The following is a 25,135-nucleotide window of genomic DNA, read 5'->3' as shown; positions in this document are numbered from 1 at the left end:
GGTCATACCTTTTGGGTTAACCAATGGCCTGGCCACTTTCATGACCCTGATGAATGAAATTTTTGGGCCGTATTTGGACAAGTTTGTGATCGTTTATCTCGATGATATTCTGGTTTTTAGCCGATCTATAGTCGATCACAAAGAGCATTTACAGATTGTCTTTGAAGTACTACGCACCAATATGCTGTACATCAACCAGAAGAAGAGCGAATTTTTCAAGAACCATGTGGAATATCTTGGTCACAGCATTTCTGCTAATGGGATTGCAGTAGATCCTAAGAAGATTCAGGCGATTGTGGATTGGCCTTTGCCTCTCACCATTTTAGATGTTCGATCTTTCTTGGGACTTGCTAACTTTTATCACAACAAGGTGCATAGGTTTTCACAGATTGCTGCCCCTTTGATAGAATTGACAAAGCTGGACAAACTTCAGTGGTCTTCTGAAGCTAAGCAATCCTTCAATGATCTCAAGCATGCCTTGACGACAACCCTGGTCTTGGCCATTGCAGATCCCACCCAGCCCTTTGACGTAATGACAGATGCCTCAGATCGTGCTTTTGGTGGAGTTTTGATGCAGAATGATCGTGTCATTGCTTTTGACAGTAGGAAGTTTTCAGCCATTCAAAGCAGGTATCCTGTGTATGATAAGGAGTTTTTGGCAATCGTGCATGCTTATCGAACTTGGAGACATTATCTTCTTGGAGCAAATTCAGTCAGATCATCAATCTCTGACGTAGATTTTCACTCAACCTGATATGAACTCTCGACAAGGCCGATGGGTTGAATTCTTGGCTGATTTCCACACGATTATCTAGTATGCTCCTGGTCTTCAGAATGTGGTTGCAGATGCTTTGAGCCGCATGCCTCGAGTCACTAATTTTGCCATCACAGATGTACAAATGGAAATCCCTGCTTGTTTCAAAAATGAGTATTTGACTGATAGAGATTTTGGAGATGCGTTCCGTGCTCTCAAATCTTCTAATCCCAGTCCTGCGGAAATGAACATGTTCGCAGCCTACACCATCATGTATGAGTTGCTGTTCTTTTCTGATCGCATTTGTGTGCCTCACAATATTTCATTGCGGAAGATTCTCATTCAAGAGCATCATGAAGTTCCTTATGCGGCTCATCCTGGTATCAACAAGACATATCGGCTTTTGTCTACTACATACTTCTGGTCTCAGATGCAGCAAGATGTTATCAAATTTGTCAAAGCTTGTCATTCATGTCAGATAATGAAAGCCTCTCGACAACTTCCTCAAGGGTTACTTCAACCGTTGCCAGTTCCCAATGAGAGATGGGAAAGTATCAGTATGGATTTTATTACCACTTTGCCTCGTTCATCCAAAGGCAATGCTCAGATTCTTGTGGTGGTTGATTGATTTTCCAAAATGGCGCATTTCATTCCTTGCAAGAAAGCTGCCGTCTTTGTCTTGATTCAGCTGATAGCCCCTTGTGTCTTAGTCGACAGCTTTTGCTTAGCTCTGGTATAGCCAACAGCCAACAGGCCTTCCTGTCCTTGCTTCTAGTCCACACTAGCCTTTTCTGCACCTTGTGCTCCAAGTCTTATCTCTAATGATCTTTTTCTTTGCTCCCCCTTCTAGATTAGCTCTGGGAATGTTCATGGCAATGCTCGAACATGACAGGAGTCGATCTCTGGGATTGGCTTGTTACAGGTGCCAATGCCACCCCTCCCACCCTTGCTACCATTGGTGTGACTCAGGCATAGATTGATATTTGGCGAGCAAATGATCGTCGTGTTTTCTCTTTTTTGATGTTGAATTGTCAAGATTCTGTTCTCTCTCATGTGCGTACAACAGATGCTGCACATGAAGTTTCGAAGGCATTTGCAAATCTTTACGAGATTAAGTCACCGGGTCGGATTTTGGTTTTGGAAAATCAGCTTATGAATTTGTCAGTTTCTGCCTTTCCATCTTTATCTGCTTTCATCTCGAAGATGAATGTCATGTGCTTGAAATGCCATGGACATTCTCAGAGCTAATCCAGAAGGGGCAGCCGAGAAAAAGACCATTAAAGCTAGGATTTGGAGCACAAGGTGCAGAAAGTGGCTAGTGTGGACTTGGAGAGGAACCAAAGACTCTGTCGGCTGCAAGTATGACAGGCGCATTAGTATCGACTGCAAGAGAAGGACTATCGGCTGCAAGCATGACAGGCGCATCACTTTTGATGGATTTTTGGTCTAGTCGGCTGGCCGACAGCTCTCCATGAAGTCCAAGAGACTATATAAGGCAAGGGTGCTCCTCATTGTATTCATTCAACTCTTTAGGAGTTGGGTCCTAGTATAGGAGTAGATTTTGGTGATGTTCACCTTTTGTATGAAGGCAGCCTAGGGCTGTAGAAGGGTACCTTTTTGTACCATCAGAAATATACTGAATTTCTAGCATATCTCTCTCTCTCTACTCTCCCTTCTGTCTGCGTTTTTGCATCAGCATGTTCTTAGTAGTGTTTAGGGCTAAAAGAAGACTCTCAGAGCTTCTGCGTGTTACAATGAAAGATCTCCGGGATGAGCTTGTTGTTTGTGGCAAGGATATCTCTACAAAGGATATGGCTATTCGGCTTCTCTCCAAGCTTCTAGAGAGGTTTGATGCTTACTTTCAGTCTCGGGTTTCTTCCCTCCATTATGCAGATTGAGTCTTGCTTTGACGAGAGGACTGGCACCTTTGGTGGTTCTGATGGAGCTTTGGCTGCATGAGATAAAGAGAAGAATCAACAAAAGAAAGGGAAAGAGGGTTCTGACAAGAACTACAAGGATAATGACAAGGATAAAGACAGACAAAACAAATCTTCTAAAAACAAGGACATTGAGTGTCACTACTGTGGCAAGAAGGGTCATAAATCACCCCAATGTCACAAGAAGAAGCGGGATGAAGAAGCAAAGAACTCTACCTCTACAGCGGTGTCTCAGATGATGGTATTCTTCTATTAGCAGGTACACGTCGTATACTTGCTCTTGTGACTTCTTAGTCGCGGTCGTGGATTGTGGATAGCAATGCTATTGTGACTTCTTAGTCGCGGTCGTGGATTGTGGATAGCAATGCTATTGCTGACATGACATCTCATCAAGATTGGTTCGAGGACTTTACTGCCAAGATAGGTGATATCACTTTGGGTGATTCTTCTTCTTTGTCAGTTCATGGACATGGCACTATCCCCATCTTCTGCTCCTCCGAGGACAAGAGGTACTTCTTTGACGTTCTATACATAGTCTCCTACAGTGCATGATCTGCGATCGACTTTGTATAGGTTCACATTACCACTATAGGGGGGGATTTATTGGCATATATGATATGAGTAGTAACCAAGGGCACATTTTCCCTTTGGATTTTTTCCCTTGGAGATTTGGTGTCAAAGGACACCATTCACTTTATTTGTATTATGATATTATGGAGTTGAAACTTGACCTACATGCTCCACACATTCCAATGCAATCCATACATTTGCATCTCCATCTCTCACCATCTTTGTGTGATCTGTGTGCTGTGTACTTTTGTGTAGCTGCACCAGCTGCCCTCTTGGGCCAATAGTCCCAGACTAGGGTTCACAATGGGGCCGTGGCATACGACAAAATATTCCTAAAAGAGGTAATCCTAATGTATACATGTTACAGTGATGTAGAGCCAGTGTGTCACATAGTATTCTAGTGCAAGGTCCAAGTGACACTTCACATGTGATGCGCTTTGTACTAATGATGTATAATGTTACATTGAATGCTGAACCAAAGTGTCCTGTCACATGCCTCCCTCACTTGGATGCCACGTGGACATATCTGTAGGACTTGGAGTGGTAACTGGTTCCTTGTGAGCCCTAGTTGGGGGCGGTCAGCTAGGGTTCCACTCTAAGCATCCAAGGTTAGGCGTACAAGTCTTGTTCATGGTCTTGGTTAGGTGTGCAAGTCCCACACATGGAGCAGTTCCAGTCCGTACTGTGAGTCACCCTTAGGAATGATGTAGAGGTGTATTGGGCTTTGCCCGGGACACCGGTTGTAGGATTAGAGGTCTTGTAGCATACCTCTTTTGGATATGTGTGCAGGTAGGCAAAGGGGAAGCCCCGTGGGCCATCCCAAAAGGGCTAGCTTCTTGCATGGCTGTCCGCTTCTTGAACAGCGTCTTGTACAACATGTGGAGTAATAGGTTGATTTGGGGGCTGGTTTTCAGTACCCATAGGCTTTTTGACAAGGTGTCTTCACGTCCTTGAGTAGATCTGGAAGAGGTGTTGCAAGGTCGATAAATTTGTCCATGTGGGTGTTGTAGGCCTAGCAAAGACCCACAAACGATTTGATTTCCTAGACAGTCTTGGGTAAATCCCAATCCAGTATAGCTTGTATCTTGTCTGGGTCCAAGTGAATACAAAACTCACTGATCAGATAATGGACCTCTAAGAGGCCAAATGTGCTCTCTTCTTCTCATTAATGTATAGCTCATTGTCTCGCAAAAGTTGCAAAACCTTCTCCACATCTCATTCATGTTGCTCTGTTGTGGTAGAAAAGACTAATATATCATGCAAGAAGATGAATACACACTTTCCAATTAGCTCAATAAATGTTAGTCTTTGGCCTCTAGAAGTCCTGGTGTGAACAGTCTTACACACGGGCACTTTTTACCTTGTGCTGGCAAGGGTTTTTCCCCATTTGAACACACTCTAGTGTGTTGGGCACTTTAGTCCTAGGACTATGAGTACTTTGTACTTCATGTTATTATTATCATTGAGTATTTTCTAGCACATTTTTGCCTTGTACGTCTCTCTCTCTCTCTCTCTCTCTCTCTCTCTCTCTCTCTCTCTCTCTCTCTATTTGCTGTTCGTGCTGTTGCTTGCTTCTCGCCGACCCTCCTCGCCCTCCCCTCTCGCCCACCCTTTCGCCCTCCCCCCTCGCCCTTGCCCTCGCCCCCTCGCCCTTCCCTTCGCCTACCCTCCTCGCACTCCCCTCTCGCACCCCCCCCCCCTCCCCCCCCTCTCGCCCTTTCCCCTAGTCGTGCCAGCCCTCTCTCCTCTCGCACACAAGCACTCTTGCCTCGCCTGCTATGCCAGCTCTCTCTCTCTCTCTCTCTCTCTCTCTCTCTCTCTCTCTCTCTCTCTCTCGCGGAGCCGCCAACGTTGAAGAGGAGCAGCCAATGCTGAGGAAGTAACAACATGGACGAAGAGGAGATTGCCGCCGAACTCGGAGGAGCCGCTGATGCTGCATTTCATACACCAGTAAAGTCCCCTTCTGTTAAGAAGTTTTATGTGAGAAAAGGTAGGGAATGGACACTCTCTTTGGGTCAAAGCGACTGGGGAAGACATCCAAGAGAATCGATGAAGCAATGTATGATGACATACACAGATTGTGTTGGGGTAAAGGCGTTATGCCCACCCTTATAGTGTGTACAAGCCCATAAGTTATAGTACATAGTACACTTAGTACTTTTAATGTACTAAGTGCACTATGTGTACTAGTGCAATATACATGTGTGATAGGGGAGTCACACACTCATGCCTCATGAGTTGACTTATCCCCACAACTCTCTCTCTCTCTCTCTCTCTCCCTTGTTCTCTCTATGTATGTCTCCCACATGAATACTCTAACCTAACCCTAATTCTTGTTTCTCCCACACAACTGGTATCAGAGCTTGTTGAGCTTTATGCTTCTGTACAGGGATCATTGTTGCCCCATCCTTTACCCATGCGCTTGTTTTCATTAACAGCTTGATTCGAGCTGATCATGGTAATTAGCGACTGTGGTGCAAGAAGCTTTAAGGTTGATGAGAAGTGCGCCAAGTAGACAGCCGAGTGGAGCACCCGCTTTCACTCTTCAAAGTCGTCAGCTGGCGCTAGGCGAAACATAAGCGAAGGCGAGCGAAGAAGCGTCGGCTGGCTGGGCGTCAACACAACAGCTACGTGAGCGAAGGCGTAAGATACGCAGGTGAAGGCGGTGGAAGCTGGGCGATTTCAACTGTCACGTGGGATCTTCTTCGACGGCTTGGTTGGGCAGTGTCAACAACTTGAGATGCCAACTCTCCCTCAGGAGTCGTATTCACCCAGTCTAGCTTCGACGAGTTGGCGTCTGTCCCGGCTTAGTTGTGCTGTCGTGGAAGAGTTGGCGCCATGAGGATACAGCCATCGCTATCACCAACGTCTGGTCCTTCGCCTTCCCAAACAGGGCCACATCTGTGACCAGCCCAAGCCCAACTACAAAATCAGCAGCAGCTTCGTACAACTGCAGCAGCAACTGCATCAGCATCAGCATCAGCATCAGAAGCGCCCCCCCCCTCTCTGCATCACGATTCCTGCAACAACTGAAATTCAGCCTGCAGATCAGAGAAATTCAAAAATTACGAGGTATTTGCCTTCAATTTTGAGAATTTCTTATCAATTCAACAATTGAGCAGGTAAAGGTGCCCAATTGCTCAATTTTTGAGCAAAATTGGCAAAATTGGGTGACATTGGTCACAATCAGGATCAATTTGCAGGAAATTGGTCACAATCAAGATCAATTTGCAGGAAATTGGATGTCGAAATTTGGGGCTTTTGATGTAATTGTGCAATTAAGCACTCATACATGCTGTATGATGTGAAAAATCGCACATTTGGGCAAAATTGCAGCAAATTGCAGTGCAAATCAAGGGGCTTTTGTGCCGATTTGGTTGATTTGCATGCAGGCAATCGCATTTGATGCTGTGGATAATGTGCTGATGCCTTACAAGCACAATGTGCCTGTAAATCAAGGGGCTTTCATTATTTGGATGTATATGTGGCCAGGGGGAAGCATCGTGAACACTCTGGATGCCTTCATGTGCGTCAATGTACCATGTATGATCAGAAATTGATCTTAAATCAAGGGGCTTTTCAAGTTCGTATGCTTGTTGAGCTTGGCAAAGCAGCAGGCAAGACATTTATGCCTTGAATCCTCAAAAATCAGCTTGCAGTCAAGGGGCTTTTGCCCAATTTCTGTTCGGGACTGTTGTATGCAGTGTACAGGATTGTAAAAGTCTGATTTTCACTCATTTGGACAGCCAGGAGAGCATTTATTGCTATTGTACCTACTGGTACAGATTTGGCACAGCTTTGTGCAAGTTTTGGCATGGCTGTACACTGTTTTGAGTGACCAAAAGGTTCAATTTCAGCTGCTGTACTTGCCGGTACAGGTTTGGTACATCATTGGTGAGCACTTGGTACTGCTGTACAGTACTTTGGAAGGGCAACAGAGCACATTTAAGGTGCTGTCCAAAATCTGCAGCAACCAGATTTTGGTGATTTCATCACATAAAGTGGGAGAAAAGTTGCATTTGTGCTTCCGCAGTGAAAGATAAAGCTTGGGAGAAAAACTGTGAGCACTTTGTGTGCTTTTGGTGCAGTGTTTGCACATTTTTGCAGGGAGTCAGGCATTGACAGGTTGCATTTTGCTATGGCAACCACAGGTGAGAGCTCTTCATTGCTTCACATCAAGAAGCTTGAAGGCTCGCATAATTATGATATTTGGCAAACCCAGTGCTACAATGTGTTGCTCCAGAAAAAGCAGCACAAGCCTATCAAAGAAAGGGGTGTAATGCCCGCTTCTCTTACTGCTGAAGAGTGGGAAGATATGGATGAGCTGGCAAGATCTACTTTCATGTTGTCTGTGTCGGACTCATTACTTTTCAGCATTCGTGAAGAGAAGACAGCTTGGGGAATGTGGCAGAGATTGCAGGACTTGTATGCCCAACAAAGTGCCTCAAGCAAAGTGTATTGGTTGAAGAAACTCATAGGTCTTCAGATGAAGGAAGGGGCGTCTATGACAGCCCATCTAAATGAGTTTAATGGTATTGTCAGCCAGGTCATTAATCAAAAGTTGGCAATGGACGATGAGTTCAAAGCTACTTTTCTGTTATGCACTTTGCCAGAGAGTTGGGACACATTCAGGACAGCCACTAGCAATTCGAATGCTATGCTGTCATATGCAGATGTTGAGGGTGCTCTTCTTCAAGAAGAGATAAACAGGAATTAGGGTTAGGTTAGAGTATTCATGTGGGAGACATACACAGAGAGAACAAGGGAGAGAGAGAGAGAGAGAGAGAGAGAGAGAGTTGTGGGGATAAGTCAACTCATGAGGCATGAGTGTGTGACTCCCCTATCACACATGTATATTGCACTAGTACACATAGTGCACTTAGTACATTAAAAGTACTAAGTGTACTATGTACTATAACTTATGGGCTTGTACACACTATAAGGGTGGGCATAACGCCTTTACCCCAACAACCTCCCACTTAAAGGCAAAGTGCCCTATAACGCCTTTACCCCAACAACCTCCCACTTAAAGGCAAAGTGCCCTTAAGTAAAGGAAAAGAAAAATCAGCATGTACATGATAATATACAAGGCCGTATCAAGGTTGAAACTGGCCTCATCCAATGCCCATCAAGTGTCTGCAATGAGCAAACCGCTCCGGAGGCAAACTCTTTGTCAACAGATCAGCCGGGTTGTCATCCGTATGAATCTTAACAAGCTGAATTTGCTTGTTCTCTATCACCTCTCTGATGAAGTGATACTTCACATCCACATGCTTCGTCTTTGCATGAAAGACAGGGTTCTTTGCCAACTGGATGGCACTCTGACTGTCACAATGCAACAATGGAATATCCCCTGTATAACCCAAATCAACCACTAGCCGAGATAGCCATAATGCCTCCTTGCAAGCCTCTGTGGCTGCAATATACTCGGCCTCTGTAGTAGATAAGGCTGTGCACTTCTGCATCCTGGATATCCATGACACAGCACCTCCTGTGAATGTAAATACATAACCGGTAATAGACTTCCGGTTATCTGGATGACCGGCATAATCCGAATCCGTGTAACCATGCACTAATGCATCCTGTTTGCCAAAGCAAATGCACAAATCCTGTGTGCCCTTCAGGTATCTCATGACACCTTTCACTGCTTCCCAATGCTTCTTGCCAGGGTTGGCCATGTATCTAGAAACCACTCCCACTGCAAATGCAATGTCCGGCCTAGTAGCAACCATGGCATACATGAGACTGCCACAAGCTGAAGCATACGGAATCTTGGCCATATCAGCCCTGTCTCTATCCGACTGTGGGCTGTCCATAGCACTGAGTTTCACATATGGAGGCAAAGGAGTACTAGTGTTGTATTTGTCTCAGAAGGAATACATTGGCAAAGTCTTGCAGAGGTTCAATATGGACGGGGGGAAGAAGACTAGTACTCCTTTGCCTCCATATGTGAAACTCAGTGCTATGGACATTTGGTAGTGGAAAGTGGAAAATTAGTAAGGGCTCACTGGTTGTTGCCAGAGGCTCTAAGGTGGACACTCTTTACTTCATGCATGCAGGTGTTTGTCACCATGCTAATGTAAATGCAATCGAGCTGCCGGAAATCTCTACGTGGCATAGCCGGTTGGGACACATGAGTGTCAAAGGAATGGAGCAATTGTCTCGTTTGGGTTACTTGCCTTCTCTAAAGTTTTCAAGTTTTCAGTTTTGTGAGCATTGTATATATGGTAGGCAACTACAGTGCCCCCACAAGAAAGCTCTTGGACAGAAAGATGCTCAGTTAGAGCTTGTGCATACAGATGTATGTGAGATGCCTCAGCTTTCTTTGGGAGGGGCAAAATACTTTGTGTCTTTTATTGATGATGCCACACGTAAGGTGTGGGTTTATCCTCTTCGTTTGAAGAGTGATACATTCTCAGTGTTTCAGAAGTTTGTTGCTCATGTTGAGAATCAAACTGGCAAAACACTGAAGGCTTTGCGTTCCGACAATGGTGGAGAGTATATGTCCAAACAGTTTCAGGACTTTTGTGATGCTAAAGGCATCAAGAGGGAGCTCTCTACTCCTTATGATCCTCCACAAAACGGGACAGCAGAGAGGATGAACAGGACCATTCAGGAGAAGGTCCGTTCTATGTTGTTACATGCTGCATTACCTCATGGTTTTTGGGCTGAAGCTGTTATGACAGCCGTTCACCTTATAAACAGGTCACCTAACACGAGGCTTGGTGGGAAAGTGCCAGAAGAAGTATGGACAGGGAAGCCTCCGTCATACAAGCACTTGAGAGTGTTTGGTTGCGTTGCGTACGTGCACATACGCAGGGAAATGCGCACCAAACTTGATCCTAAGTCTCACAAATGCATATTCCTAGGATATGGTGACAGAGGTGAAATGGGGTATAGACTTTGGGATCCCATGAATAGAAAGATCATACGCAGCAATGATGTCATTTTTGATGAAACATGCATGTATAAGGAGCCTGCAAGGCAACAGGAGCCTGGCAGAGTCATCTTTGATGATGATGGACATCATAGACAACAACCAAGGGCTGTAAATCAGCCATTACAGCAGGAAAACCAGCCCTTAAATGGTGCTGAAAATGGTCCAAATGGACAGCCAGAGATGGCAGAAGATATCCCTATGGATATACCACAGTTAGAGGATATACCGGGCATTATATTTCAGCCTTATGGCATGGAACAGGAGCCACCAATAGGTGATATGCAGGCTGGACAGCAACCTGCAAATGATGGTCATTGGGTACGGAGGTCCACTAGACCCTCCAGAGCCCCTGACAGGTTTGTTCCAGGGGTTGACTACTTGATGCTCACTGACTGTGGGGAGCCCTCATGTTATAAGGAGGCTTTACAGAGGGCAAACAAAGCTCTATGGGAGCGTGCCATGAAGTCAGAGATGGATTCTCTGCATAAAAATGGAACTTGGAAGTTGGTGCATTTGCCTGCAGGCAAGAAGGTTTTGCCATGCAAGTGGGTTTATAGGCTCAAAGTTTCACCAGATGCAAAGCCAAGATACAAAGCCAGGTTAGTGGCTAAGGGCTTCAAGCAGGAATATGGTGTGGACTTTGATGAGATCTTCTCTCCAGTGGTCAAAATGACCACACTTAGAGCTGTGTTGGCTTTGGTTGCACATGATGATCTGGACTTGATTCAGATGGATGTGAAGACTGCTTTTCTTCACGGTGATCTCCATGAGGAGATATATATGCAGCAGCCAGAGGGTTATGCAGTGAGTGGAAAGGAGAAGCTTGTATGCAAGCTGAAAAAGAGTCTTTATGGGCTCAAACAGGCACCAAGAGAATGGTATCATAAATTTGATACATTCATGAAATCTCAGAAATTCAGGAGAAGTGACATAGATCACTGCTTGTACACCAAGAAAGCTTTGGATGGCAATCTATTGATCCTCATCTTGTATGTTGATGATATGTTGATTGCCGGGAAATCTCGTAAAGAGATGGATGCCTTGAAGCAGAGGCTGCATCAAACCTTTGATATGAAGGATTTGGGTGATGCTAATCACATCTTGGGTATGCGGATACTTCGGGACAGAAATCAGCATGTGTTGTATTTGTCTCAGAAGGAATACATTGGCAAAGTCTTGCAGAGGTTCAATATGGACGGGGGGAAGAAGACTAGTACTCCTTTGCCTCCATATGTGAAACTCAGTGCTATGGACAGCCCACAGTCGGTTAGAGACAGGGAGATTCCGTATGCTTCAGCTTGTGGCAGTCTCATGTATGCCATGGTTGCTACTAGGCCGGACATTGCATTTGCAGTGGGAGTGGTTTCTAGATACATGGCCAACCCTGGCAAGAAGCATTGGGAAGCAGTGAAAGGTGTCATGAGATACCTGAAGGGCACACAGGATTTGTGCATTTGCTTTGGCAAACAGGATGCATTAGTGCATGGTTACACGGATTCGGATTATGCCGGTCATCCAGATAACCGGAAGTCTACTACCGGTTATGTATTTACATTCACAGGAGGTGCTGTGTCATGGATATCCAGGATGCAGAAGTGCACAGCCTTATCTACTACAGAGGTCGAGTATATTGCAGCCACAGAGGCTTGCAAGGAGGCATTATGGCTATCTCGGCTAGTGGTTGATTTGGGTTATACAGGGGATATTCCATTGTTGCATTGTGACAGTCAGAGTGCCATCCAGTTGGCAAAGAACCCTGTCTTTCATGCAAAGACGAAGCATGTGGATGTGAAGTATCACTTCATCAGAGAGGTGATAGAGAACAAGCAAATTCAGCTTGTTAAGATTCATACGGATGACAACCCGGCTGATCTGTTGACAAAGAGTTTGCCTCCGGAGCGGTTTGCTCATTGCAGACACTTGATGGGCATTGGATGAGGCCAGTTTCAGCCTTGATATGGCCTTGTATATTATCATGTACATGCTGATTTTTCTTTTCCTTTACTTAAGGGCACTTTGCCTTTAAGTGGGAGGTTGTTGGGGTAAAGGCGTTATGCCCACCCTTATAGTGTGTACAAGCCCATAAGTTATAGTACATAGTACACTTAGTACTTTTAATGTACTAAGTGCACTATGTGTACTAGTGCAATATACATGTGTGATAGGGGAGTCACACACTCATGCCTCATGAGTTGACTTATCCCCACAACTCTCTCTCTCTCTCTCTCTCCCTTGTTCTCTCTGTGTATGTCTCCCACATGAATACTCTAACCTAACCCTAATTCCTGTTTCTCCCACACAGATTGGTCAGGACAAAGATACGCATCCTGCATAAGGAAGTTAAGCAAGAAATACAGCAAGAAACACATGCCTGTTTGGCTGAAACGTATGCAAAGATGAAGGGCGAGATGCAGGCCTAAGTATGGGCGGAACTGCAAGTTGTACAAACTCTCATGCAAGCTGAAATCAGAAAAGAATTGCAAGAGGAAATGCATGCAATGATTGCAGAGAAAGACAATATGATCTTGGAATTAAGGGTAGAGCCGAATGCATGCAAGGAAAAGTTAGACCATCAAAATAAGGGACAAGGCATGGCTGCAGCACCTCAAATGCAGGAGGAAATAAAAGAACAAAAAATACAGGTGGAGAAGGAGATAAAAACCTTCGCCGAGGTTGCACAGCGCACCAAGGTGGAGGTGGAAGAACATGCTAAGTGGATTGATGTGGTAAAAAAGCACAAGGGAATGCCTGACAATAAAGTGGAGGTGATGAATGCAACCCTCGAAGAAGAGACTAAAGGGTGAGCCAGAGCCCTACATGTACGGGTTATAGGGTGGGGGGAGAAAGGTACTCCTCAAGAAGATGCTAAGACACTGAGTACAAAGATAGGAGCCATAGAGATTCCTATAGCAGAGGCCTGGAGAGTGGGAAAGGATGCCACCAGAGCACGAGCATTGATATTGAAATTTGCAGATATGGATAAGAAGAAGGCCTTTCTCGCTAAGAGGGCTGCACTTAAGGGAGAGAAAATTTATCTAGATGAGGATCTTACGCCGGCCCAGGTAGCACACTGGAAGGAAAACATGCCTTGAGTGTTCGAAGCACGTAAGGAGGGGAAGTGGGCTGTATATAGAGATGGGCAAGTGTTCATCCGGTAGTGCCTATCATCTTGACGGGATGCGGCGTATGGGACCTTGAAGTTATCGGTGTGGAACTCCAATGGAGCCCTACGGGTAGATGCAGGGTACTTCAAGGACACTTTCAAAGGCCGGGATATTTTCATGTATACAGAGACACACCAATGTGCAGGGAGTAAATTACCGGAGGTTCCTGGGTATAGATGGGAATCAGTATGTCGACCCCAACCACGCATAGCAGGGGGGACTAGAGGAAGTGGGGGGGTAGCTGTACTGTTAAGGGAGGACTTACGGGAGGCACTACATGTGATGCATAGAGGTGCATACGCACGCTACATGTGGATCAAAGTGAGCACAAATAGACCTCGGGACATTTACATTGCAGTATGCTACTTCCCACCGGCACATTCTAGATACGCTACGTCGGGAGAATCACCATATATGCCACTGTACGAGGACATCATGAGATTTGCGAGCTTGGGAGATGTACTACTAATGGGGGACTTTAATGCATGTACAGGCCAGGAACAATCAGCTCTCTATGCTACGGATGAGCCATGTACCGCGAGCTAGCAGTGGATGAGATAGGGATGCAGAGATCTACCCAGGACACAGGAGAGGTGATAGAATATGGGAGACACTTCCTAGCTTTGGGGAGTGCACATGGGCTAGTTATCTATAATGGCCTATCCCGTTGGCCAGGTTTAGATGCTCTCACATGCTGGAACAAAAAGGGAGGAGCTAGTACAGTGGATTACCTGATGGGCTCGCCTACCTTGATACATGATATACAGGATCTCTCCATTTCGGGCAGACCCATTGGGATAGCAGCAGACCATGCAAATTTGACATTTTCTGTGACTTGTGGATATGTTAGAGGCACACCACCCTCTAGTCATACTAGATACCCAAGATATCACTTTACTCGGGAAACCTGTAGGGTATATGGCAGTGCAGTATATGATGGTTTGTTCGCTCTTGACCCGAGCAGTCCACTTGATGAGCTTATGAAAGAGTTGGCAGATGTATTACATGGTTCAGCAGCATATGCTCTCCCGTATACCCCCCCCTCTTTCTACCCCTCCTTGCCATACGGCCCCACACAATGGTTGGTACGATGATGAATGTCGTGAGACTCGTGACCGCCTGCAGCGCGAGATCACCCTTGGCATCCACACACACAAACAGGCCAAAACGCTCTTCAAACGCCTTGTGCGGAAGAAGCGAGATTACCTAGCCAAGCTTGAGATGGAGATATACCAACTATTTTTGGGGCAGGACAGCAAGAGGGCGTGGAAGATGTTCCATGAGCGACAGCCACCCATACCTATCACAGCACCTGAGGCATGGCATGAATATGCAAGAACTTTATATGAAGTACCAGGGCAACCCCCCATCCCTCATACGTCAGCGACTCGCCCGGATCATAGTACTTTTGTCACCATTCGGATGGTTTTGGATGCTATTGACAGACTACGTAATGGAAGAGCCCAAGACCAGGATGGTCTGTTGGCAGAATATTTTTCACATGCCAAAGATGTATTTGCACCACTGCTAGTACACATGTTTAATAGGGCCATTTGCGAAGGTTTCCCAGACAGTTGGTCGGCACATACTATTGTACCTCTATTTAAGAGTGGTGACCCCATGATACCAGGGAACTACAGGACCATCATGATTGGCCATTGCTTGGCCAAGATATTCAGATCTATTTTGGATCGAGAGTTGAGTAGATGGGTTGAGACACATGGACTCAGAGCACCTGGGCAGGCAGGTTTTAGACGAGGTTTCACGACTTTGGATCACATATTTACCCTCAGGGCTCTCATTGAGGAGGGACGAGCACGGGAGAAGAGGATATATTGCTGCTTTGTGGACTTCCGCAAAGCCTTTGACACTGTGCCACATGCCAGACTCATGAGGAGATTGCATGACATTGGTGTTCCCGAGGAGATGCAGTGGGGCATTTATGCATTATATGAGGCGGTGATAGGCAGAGTACGGACTCCCGGAGGCATGTTGGATATAGTGACTAGCACCATTGGGGTGAAGCAGGGATGCCCACTGGCAAATTCTTGCTTTTGAGCATGCATCTCGCCATTTCCATATGTGTACGATTACGGCGCTCAGCCACCATTCTGCTGTGGTGTATAAGTAGTACACTGATGAGAAATACCACGTGACTGCATAAAAGCTCTAAACTCATGTGACAAATATTCCCCCTACGATCTATACACAATGTCATGAGCTTATGGATGCAAGCATTTTCAGCCATAGAGAGAAACTAATGGAAAGTTGAAAATGCATCTAATTGAGCTTTCAAACCATATACCCAACAAAAATGAGTGTGATCGTCAATGAAAATCATAAAGTATAGATGTCTTGCAAAAGATGATACCCTCATAGGGCCACATAAATCACTATGTACGAGCTGCAATGGCCGAGTAGCTCGCACAGTGCCATCCTTTGGAAAGGACTAACGATGCATTTTTCCCAATATACATCTCTCGCATACATGCTTGTGTGAAAGTTGCATAGGTGGCAACTCGTGAACCATCGACTGACATTGTAAACGCATAAGAGAAGGGAAATTAAGGTGACCCAACCGAGCATGCTATAGCTTAATGTCACGCATAATCTGTGATGTGGAAGCAACCATAGCATAATCATGAGAATCACTACTCCTGTTATACATGTCAAGCTAGTAAAGGCCATTGCGCAATGTACCAGAGAGCATAAGTACATCAGAATCTGTTCTGTCATAAATGGAGCAGCAATGATCTCAGAAAACTACATTTTGAGACCAGCTTTTGCAAGTGTTGAGACAGAAATAAGTTTTTTGCGAATTCCAGGTACATACAAAGTATCTGCAAGAGTAAACATGCCTCCACTACATGACGTTAACTCCACATTGCCAATGCCGTTAATGGCATATGATGCATTATTAGCACACAAAATTGTACCACTTGATGGTGTATCTCTCAAGGTAGCAAAAACTTCTTGCACAAAGTGATGTGCTTTGTAACATTTGAATCAAAATACCAATTAGCATCCGACAATGACAAACAAGAGGCAGGCAAATCACAGTATGTGACTGTTAGGGCATAGCCATCACGTGCAAAATTTGCTTCCTCGGCATTGTCACCTGTAGTTGCAGCAAGACCTTGCTGCTGCTTCTTTTTCTCACTCTCTTTACGCTTCTTGCATTCCTCAATTAAATGACCAAGTTTCCGACAATAGTCTTCTTCTCAGTCTTCTCCTCTTTGGACTTAGGAGGATCTGAATGGGCTTGTGCTTTGCCCTTACGTTTAGCACTAGAACCAGTCCCAAATTTTCCTTTGTCATGATAGGAGGTAGCAAAAGCCTGATCTGTAGCAATCATGTTGTTCCGGCTGGAACGAGATTGCTCTTTTCCTGTAACAAGAGAGCTACCAAATCATCAAATGTGTACAAATTTGTATTTCTCTTCGTCAGGAGGCAAAGAGTGCTAGTAAATCCTTGATAGGATTCAATCAAAGCATTTAGAACTGTAGAGATGAGTGAACTGCCAGGTATCACCTCATTAATATTGTTTAACTCCTCTCGCAAATCCTTAGCACGGGTGAGAAATCCATCCATAGAATCACCCTCAATTATATGCTCTAAGTCAAGCCTTTTCCGTAGATAAGCTACACAAGCTTCATTGCGGATCTGATATAAAGAGACAAGTATATCCCATGCACTTTTAGAAGAAGTACATGAACGGATATAAGGTATGACTTGCTGTTTAAATAGGAGAGCGATCAAGGCATGAGCATGTGCATCTTTAGCATCCCATTTGAGTTGTTCTTGTGTAGGAGAAACAAGTGCAGGTGGTGCACTTCCACTGGAGCCAACTCGTTCCAAAAGTGGATCACCCTAACGTGCTAGCTCCAGATACGGGACCAACATGCCTAACTCAGCACCAGATACATACACCCACAAATTCTTTGCAACCAGTACGTGCTTCATCACCACTTAAGTGCTTGGTGGTTTGTTTTTACTGTGAAGACTTGTTCATAAAAAAAGGCTTCCAATGTTTGAGCATTGTGATCACACCCAAAAGCTCTTTGTCATAAACCGAATATTTCTTTTCGACAACATCCAACTTTCTACTGTAGTATGCCACGGGTCTATTGTCCTGCTGGAGAACTGCACCTATGGCTACATTGCTTGCATCGGTAATGACCTCGAAAGGTTCATCCCAAGATGCTAACTTCAAAACAGGTGCTTCTGAGGCAGCTTTCTGGAGTACATGGAATGCATCAAGCGCCTTGACTGTGACTGAGACTTTTTGTTTCCGAGTCTACAAGGTTGGAAAACTGGTGAACATGGGTGCTGTAGGCTTGACAAATCGGATCTCTTGGGCGGTCTAAGGGATGTCCCAATCTAAGATCTCCTGAACCTTTGAGGGGTCCAATCGAATCCCATCGGAACTGATGATACAGCCTAAGTATTGAACTTCCTTAACATCGAAGATAGAGGCGGTTCTTGAAGAACAACCAACCGTTCTGTACTGAATAATGGCCAGGCTCAGAAGTGAGGGCCAAATTATACCGAGTACCAAACTCAGGGGAGTCGACATATTGGTCTTTCATGCTATCCAAGTCCTTTCCCATGATTTCGAGAGTGGTAGACTCGTGGACTGCCTGGATGTTGGTCCTTTGACTACTGGGTTATGCTTACCAGGGATGTACTCAATCATTCTTCCAAATTGTTGGAGTTGACTCCACCCCTGGCTTGCTGATCACTCCACTGGGCACTTGGCATGGTTTGAAGCTACTTAAGTGCTTGGTGGTTTGTTTTTACTGTGAAGACTTGTCCATAAAAAAAAGGCTTCCAATGTTTAAGCATTGTGATCACACCCAAAAGCTCTTTGTCATAAACCGAATAATTCTTTTCGGCAACATCCAACTTTCTACTGTAGTATGCCACGGGTCTATTGTCCTGCTGCTGGAGAACTGCACCTATGGCTACATTGCTTGCATCGGTAATGACCTCGAAAGGCTCATCCCAAGATGCTAACTTCAAAATAGGTGCTTCTGAGGTAGCTTTCTGGAGCACACGGAATGCATCAAGCGCCTTGCCTGTGACTGAGACTTTTTGTTTCCGAGTCTGCAAGGTTGGAAAACTGGTGAACATGGGTGCTGTAGGCTTGACAAATCGGATCTCTTGGGCAGTCTGAGGGATGTCCCAATCTAAGATCTCCTGAACCTTTGAGGGGTCCAATCGAATTCCATCGGAACTGATGATATAGCCTAAGTATTGAACTTCGTTAACATCCAAAGATAGACTTTTTGACATTTATGTAGAGCCCATTATCTCGCAAAAGTTGCAAGACTTTCTCCACATCTTTCTCATGCTGCTCCGCAGTGGTGGCTGAGAATACAAGTATGTCATCACCTGCGACCTTCAAAATGTCGAGGACTGCGAAAATCCTGGACATCATCTTATTGAGGTCGCGGGTGCATTTGTAAGCCCAAAAGGCATGACTACGAACTCGTTAGTGACCAAGCTCTATCTGGAAAGCTGTTTTTGGGATGTGAGCTTCGAAAATGCAGACCTGATGGTAACCACTCTTGAGATCGATCTTAGTGAAAAATTTTGCATCGTCTAAACGCTCCAAAATGTACTCAATCCTTGGCATAGGAAACTTATTCTTAATGGTGGTGAGCTTATTCAATGCCTTGTAGTCTACACAAAGGCGTGCAGACTTGTCCTTCTTTTGGACAAATAGGATGGGTGCAATAAATGGTGAGGAAGAAGGCCGAATGAATCTGGCTCGGAGGAGCTCAGATAACTGTCGTTCTAGCTCGCCCTCTAAAGTCTTGGAAAGATGATATGGAAACCTGCTAGGAGATTCTGATCCAGGGACCAAATCAATATGATGGTCCTCAGGACGAGATGGAGGGAGACTGGGTGGAAGGTCGTCCTGATGTCTGGACAGGAGGTCTGCTAAGTGTGGGACAGAAGATGAGATAGATGCTACCGACGAGGTAGAGACTGTCTGAGTACGAATATAAAGGAGTGCTCCTTCCGCTCCCTTGCGGATAGCTCGTCGGGCGTGGAGATGCGAAATCAATGGAATGCCGAGAATGCTTCTATCCCCACGAATCAGGAGGGGCTCAGGAAAACCTTTACTGATAGTTAAAGTGTCTTGTCCCCAATTGGGAATAGGCCCATATTGGCGAAACCACTGGATTCCTAAGATCATGTCGCATCCCAAAAGAGGCGAGACAATGAAATCTCGTTGGAATGACGCCTTCTGAACTTCAAAGGCAAACTGATGTGCCTTCTGAGATATGTGGGTGCGGAGACCAGGTGTGAACCCATCCACATCCAAATGATATGGTACTTATGTGCATCTCATCTTGTTAGCCAACTAGGGAGAGATGGCGTCTTCAGAACTGTCCATGTTGAATAGGACTACAAATTGTCAGCCCTTTGCAGAGCTATAAGCTCAGATGAGGCTTTTTTGTGCAGCATCGCTCTCACTCTCTTGCTTAGCATCAAATACCACGGATGGCATAGGATGCATAGAAGGTAAAAGTTGAACCGCATTGGTGGTAGTAGGCAGGGCTGGAGAAGCTAGAGATGTTGTGGCAACTGTGGTAGCAAGTGCTTTGGCGGCTTGTTTAGCTTGCCATTTGTGGCAATCCTTCTTACCATGCCCTATGATATGACAGAAAAAACATCTGTTTTCTGACTGGTATTTCTTTTGCTCCTCTAGAGGAAGATAACCTCCAGTAATGTCTGCTTTAGCCTTTTCATCGGGGGTTTTCTTAGGCTTAGATTCTTTATCCTTCTTACCCCTAGCATCTTTAAAAGATGCATTACCTTTTCTTGGCTGTGTAGCAGATTGCTGCTGGGGTTTGGTATTGGACTGGGATGACTGCTTGGGCTTGCCTCCGTTCATCTTCATTTCTTCATTTTGAGCGAGAGTCAAAGCTCGGTCATATGTATTGGGTTCAAAGTTGCGAACTATGAACCGGAGGTTGGGATCCAATCCACGAATGAATTGCTCCATCTTGGCTTGCGCAGATAGCCCTAATTGCTGTGCTAAAGTAATAACCTTTTCAGAAAACTGAAGCACTGGAGACCCGTTCTGTCTGAGTCCATAGAACTCATATGCCAGATCGGTCATATACTAGGGCAGGAGAAATCTAGTCTTTAGGTCATGAACAAACGTATCCAAGCTAAAAGCTATGACACTTGTGGTCTGGTCTGTATGAGGACTAGACCAATGCTGCCAGCAACTGACTGTCTCACCTGTAAGGTGGGGAGCCGCTACGTAGACTCTTATCCTGAGGACCTGTGATCCTAGCTAATGGAAAATGGGCAGTAAATTGATGAATAAACTGATTAATTGCTAAATGATCACACTTACCATCATACTTACTAAAATTTGGTTGACTTCGAATGACGGTAGTTGATGCTGCGGACTGCTGGCTGTGGCACTTGAGGCTAGGGAAGCTGAAGAGAGGTGCTGGTATCTAAGATGCATTGCCTCCTTTTTCCTTTGGTGCCTGAGTAACATACGTTCTCGATCGAGCTCTCATTGGTGCTACCGAGCGGCGAGTTCAGCTTGACGCTGGTCTTCTTCAATCCTGCATTGGGTTTCTCATAGTCCCGTCTATCTGCTTTTTCTTGTTGTTTTTTTGCTTCTGCTTCTGCTTTTTCTTCTCTTCGTCTGGCCTCATCTTTTCTTCTTTGTTGTTCCATCTGAAAGAAGAGGGAGATGTAGTCGGGGGTTGCTAGAGGCGGAGGAGGACATGCTGTTGTTGCCTCCAAGAGTTGGAGACGCTCCATGAGAAGCTAGTTCTGAGCTCTAAGTAGAGCTATGGTGTCTGCTGTAGTTGGAAGCGCAAGGTCTCCTTTGGGGGGACTTCTTCCAGCTGATGGGTACTCTCCTCTGTAGACATGATGCTGAAGTCGGTGGTCGTGCCAGAACGCAATTTGACCATCCAAGGATGCCCTCACGCTAGGATACGGTGTGTGTGGACAAGCTGAATCTGATACCAATGTAACATGTACCAGCTATTGATCTATCAATTGTAGTTCGAAGTTGAAGAGCTTCTTGTACAGTTGAGCATGGCATTGCTCTTCAAGGCGCAACAAGTCTCCTCTTGGCCTTTCTGAGCAGTTGACAGGGTATTGTGGCCTCCGCTAGAGCGTGCCATCTTTCTATTTCACAAAGCCAGCTATTGATCTTTCAATTCCATGTCTTAAAGCATCTAGATTCTGTTCACTTCTGCTTCCATGCTCTGCTGCCATGTGATTGGAGCTTCTAGGTTCCTTTTTAGCACTAAATCTGTGCTTCCAAGGCTTGTATCATGGCTGTCTTCATCCTGAAGAAAGATAAGGGACTTTGTGCTGGGATATGAGAAGGCACATGTCTAGGCCCAAACTCTTTGGGCAACCACTGTAAGTTCTGGGTTTTTGGATTCGGTAATGAAGAGCTTTGGGACCACTTTAGTAACATAGAATGGAGGTTTATTGGGCCAAAACCATTGGAAATAGAGACACTTAAAGAAATTGTGTCAAAGAGTCAGTCGGCTGTCCTGGCTGTTTTGAATGCAGTGCCTACGGCCCAAACGATTAAAGGCTAGAAGCATCACTCAGATTTGATCTACAAGTCTAATCCTGCTATGATATTAGTGTCATGGAGTTGCGGCAGTAGGGTTATTAAGTTGACAAGTCTATGGGGAGACACTTAAAGAGAGGGTGTCAAAGAGTCAGTCAGCTGTCCTGGCTGTTTTGAATGCAGTGCTATTGGCCAAAACCATTGGAAATAGAGACACTTAAAGAGGGTGTCAAAGAGTCAGTTGGCTGTCCTGGCTGTTTTGAATGCAGTGCCTAAGGCCCAAACGATTAAAGGCTAGAAGCATCACTCAGATTTGATCTACAAGTCTAATCCTGCTATAATATTAGTGTCATGGAGTTGCGGCAGTAGTGTTATTAAGTTGACAAGTCTATGGGGAGACTGTCAACCCAAAACACTGAATACAACAATAAATAGCACGCATGTGAGACTAGGACCAAGCAACAGCACACACCTGCTATGATATTAGTGTCATGGAGTTGTGGTGGTAGTGTTATTAAAGTTGACAAGTCTATGGGGAGAATGTCAACCCAAAACGCTCAATACAAGCACCCATGTGAGACTAGGACCAAGAAATAGCACACACCTGCTCTGATACCAATGCAAGGTAGTTCCATTGATGATCGGAGCTGTGGGTAAATTTAATGATTTCATTGTGACCAAGTTAACCAAGTTGCTCAGGACAACAATAGATAGCAGACATGAGAGTAGATCTAAGAAACTGTATATGGCACACCCTCATTGGGTTCAATGGCCTGTCGGCCACCCAAATCTCCCCCTTAATGCAGTGTTTGCTTTGCCAATAGGAGAAAAGGTAGAAAGGATGAATTCATCACTATCCTATGAATTGACGCCAGAGAGTGGTGCACTTATACAGGCCAACACCTTACTGTGTTGGATTTGGAAGTGTTGCAAGGTTGTGGGGTCTGCCTGTTCTACTGGTTCTCTGTTAAAAGTGAAGTCTCTGTTCTTTGCTGCAAAATCCCAAGTTTCATATGAAATGAGTGGGGAGAGCCTTGAACCTTTTTATAATCATGGGGCTAACTGGTAGGTCCGATGGATTTCTGGTTGAAATAAAACTTCTGCCTTTTTTTTGGAATGGTGCTTACAGCATTGTTTGTCAGAGTGCACATTGGTATATTCATAAGCACCCTGTAACTTTTTGCTGCACAATTTGTTTTTTTTTGTATTTTAAGTTGAAATAGAAACTCAATAAACGAACTTTGTATTTCAGATGCCCATTTTGAATGGATATGAAGCTACCCAGCGCATTCGCAGCGAAGAAAGCAGGTATGGTGTTCGAACACCTGTCATTGCTTTGACAGCTCATGCAATGGCTCAAGATGAGAAGAAATGCATTGAGGCAGGGATGGATTTCTACTTAACCAAACCACTGGCAATAGAAGCTTTACTTAATGTGGTCACCAAACTACTGGGGAAGAGTTCTGAGATCACATGATAGCTGTTGGGAAACAGCCCTCCTCTCTGTCAGTTGACGTGGTATCCAAGGAGAACATGAAGGAGAAGACAGCCTCATGAATGTGCATGTGTTATCTTGTCAGCTTTTTAGTGGTGTGGTACACATGGGCTCTTTCTGATGCATTGGATACTATGCTCGCATCCTTGTTAACACATCTATGTGTATAAAGCCCTTCAAGTGTGCGAATTAGTTCCCCTTCTCCTTGGAGTCAAAAGAGCATTTCCTAGAAGGGGGTCATGTCACATGAATTGCCATCAATTGACTTGAAAATCAGTGAGAACTCAGCAGGACGGCTACTCAATGGAAGTATTATATGTTAAAACATCCAAGATATACTGCAGCTCCATGGTTTGAAGCAGTCAGAATGTCTTCATGGAAGAAGATGGTATGTTTATCAGTAAAAGTAAATTGCACTGCATGGTAAGAAGCAGTCGAAGTACAAGAAAGCTGAGGAAGAGCATAATCAATTGCAATTTCGCATCAAAAGCACCCTAATCACAATGCAGCGACATCCATGTGTGCTCTACAGATCCACTACCTCAAGTGGCTCTACGGTTAGCTCTCCATTGTTATTTAAGCTAGGGAAAGTACATAACATCAAACCATTGATCATCAAATCCTGAATGTCTGCTTGCAGCAATCCCTTTTTTCCCCACTTTTCTTAATTGATGAAAAGTGGGGCTGCCCAGGTAATTCCTGCTCTTGAGATTTATAGCATCCCCCTTTTACCCCCACTTTTCTTAAATTGAGGAAAAATGGGGTTATCCAGGTTGTTCCTGTTCTTGAGGTTGGTGTTCACTTATCCCCTCATTATACAGAGTAAAAAAATTCCTTTCTCCACTCTTTTTTTTGAGATTATATTAGCTGTTTAGTGATAGGCATCATACCATTGATCACATCCAGTGGGGTGTAGCTAGGGAGGTTCGAACTTGGGTCCGTAACCTAGAAGAAGACTAACTCGACCGCCATGCCTGCTCACGCTGGTCTCTTTGCTATCATCTTTTATGTGGACAGACATTTCTCATTTCACTCTTAGAACCACATTTTCTATGTGGTTTATATGAACAGGTCATCACTAAACATTATGAGGTGCTTTCCATCATTTGCATTGATTATGTTCATCACATTTTAGTTGACCTGCACTCTACAAGCGTAGGTTTAAGCCCGTAATCAGGTGGTTACTTGCCATTGATGAAATGTAGATGCTGCTCTTACTGCTGCCCGTTTGATCAAAACCAAAAGTGAATCAATCTTGGCTATGGTACCACCTTGTCTAAAAGAGGATGTGAGTATGAATACCTACACCCCTAGTATAGTGTAGTATGTAACCCACCCAAAAAGATGACCTTTGGGAACTCTCTAATACAGTCAGTGGCAGAGTAATGATCTTCATTAGGTGAAAGCTGCACCTTGAAAGTGCTGGATTCATTGCAAAATATTATTGACTTTTGATGGAAAGGAGGTTAAGTAGATTGGAAGAGGATCCATATAGAGCTGGGAAAAGTGTTTCCCCTTTGATTTTCTGTGAAACAAATCCACCCAGTTTGGGGAGGGGGCTATGGGTTGTTCTGTTCTTTTTTTGTCAGGCGCTTGCCTCGAGGCGTGCTACCATCTGGGATTCTGGTGTGGATGGTCATCTTTCTGGAGACGACTTGGTTCTGGAGACTATTCGATGCTCGTGGTTTCATCTGTGCTAC

At 44.9% G+C, this 25,135-nt stretch overlaps 1 protein-coding gene across 3 annotated transcripts in view; it reads left to right on the top strand.

Annotated features, from left to right (window-relative positions):
• LOC147613984 (putative histidine kinase 2) overlaps positions 1-24,278 on the top strand; it is a 45,918-nt gene extending 21,640 nt beyond the window's left edge. For all 3 annotated transcript variants that reach the window (XM_086781974.1, XM_086781975.1, XM_086781973.1), the window contains exon 7: positions 23,193-24,278. In XM_086781974.1, coding sequence (XP_086638100.1) covers positions 23,193-23,417 — 225 coding nt within the window. In that variant the 3' untranslated portion in view covers positions 23,418-24,278. The remainder of the gene's footprint in view (positions 1-23,192) is intronic.
• Positions 24,279-25,135: the final 857 nt, after the last annotated feature.

Source organism: Cibotium barometz, chromosome 43 (assembly GCF_041138505.1).
Source record: "Cibotium barometz isolate CiBa-2024 chromosome 43, ASM4113850v1, whole genome shotgun sequence".
Classification (NCBI taxonomy): domain Eukaryota; kingdom Viridiplantae; phylum Streptophyta; class Polypodiopsida; order Cyatheales; family Cibotiaceae; genus Cibotium; species Cibotium barometz.
The sequence above is the reverse complement of the archived record's forward strand: the minus strand, read 5'-3'. Positions and strand labels throughout refer to the sequence as shown.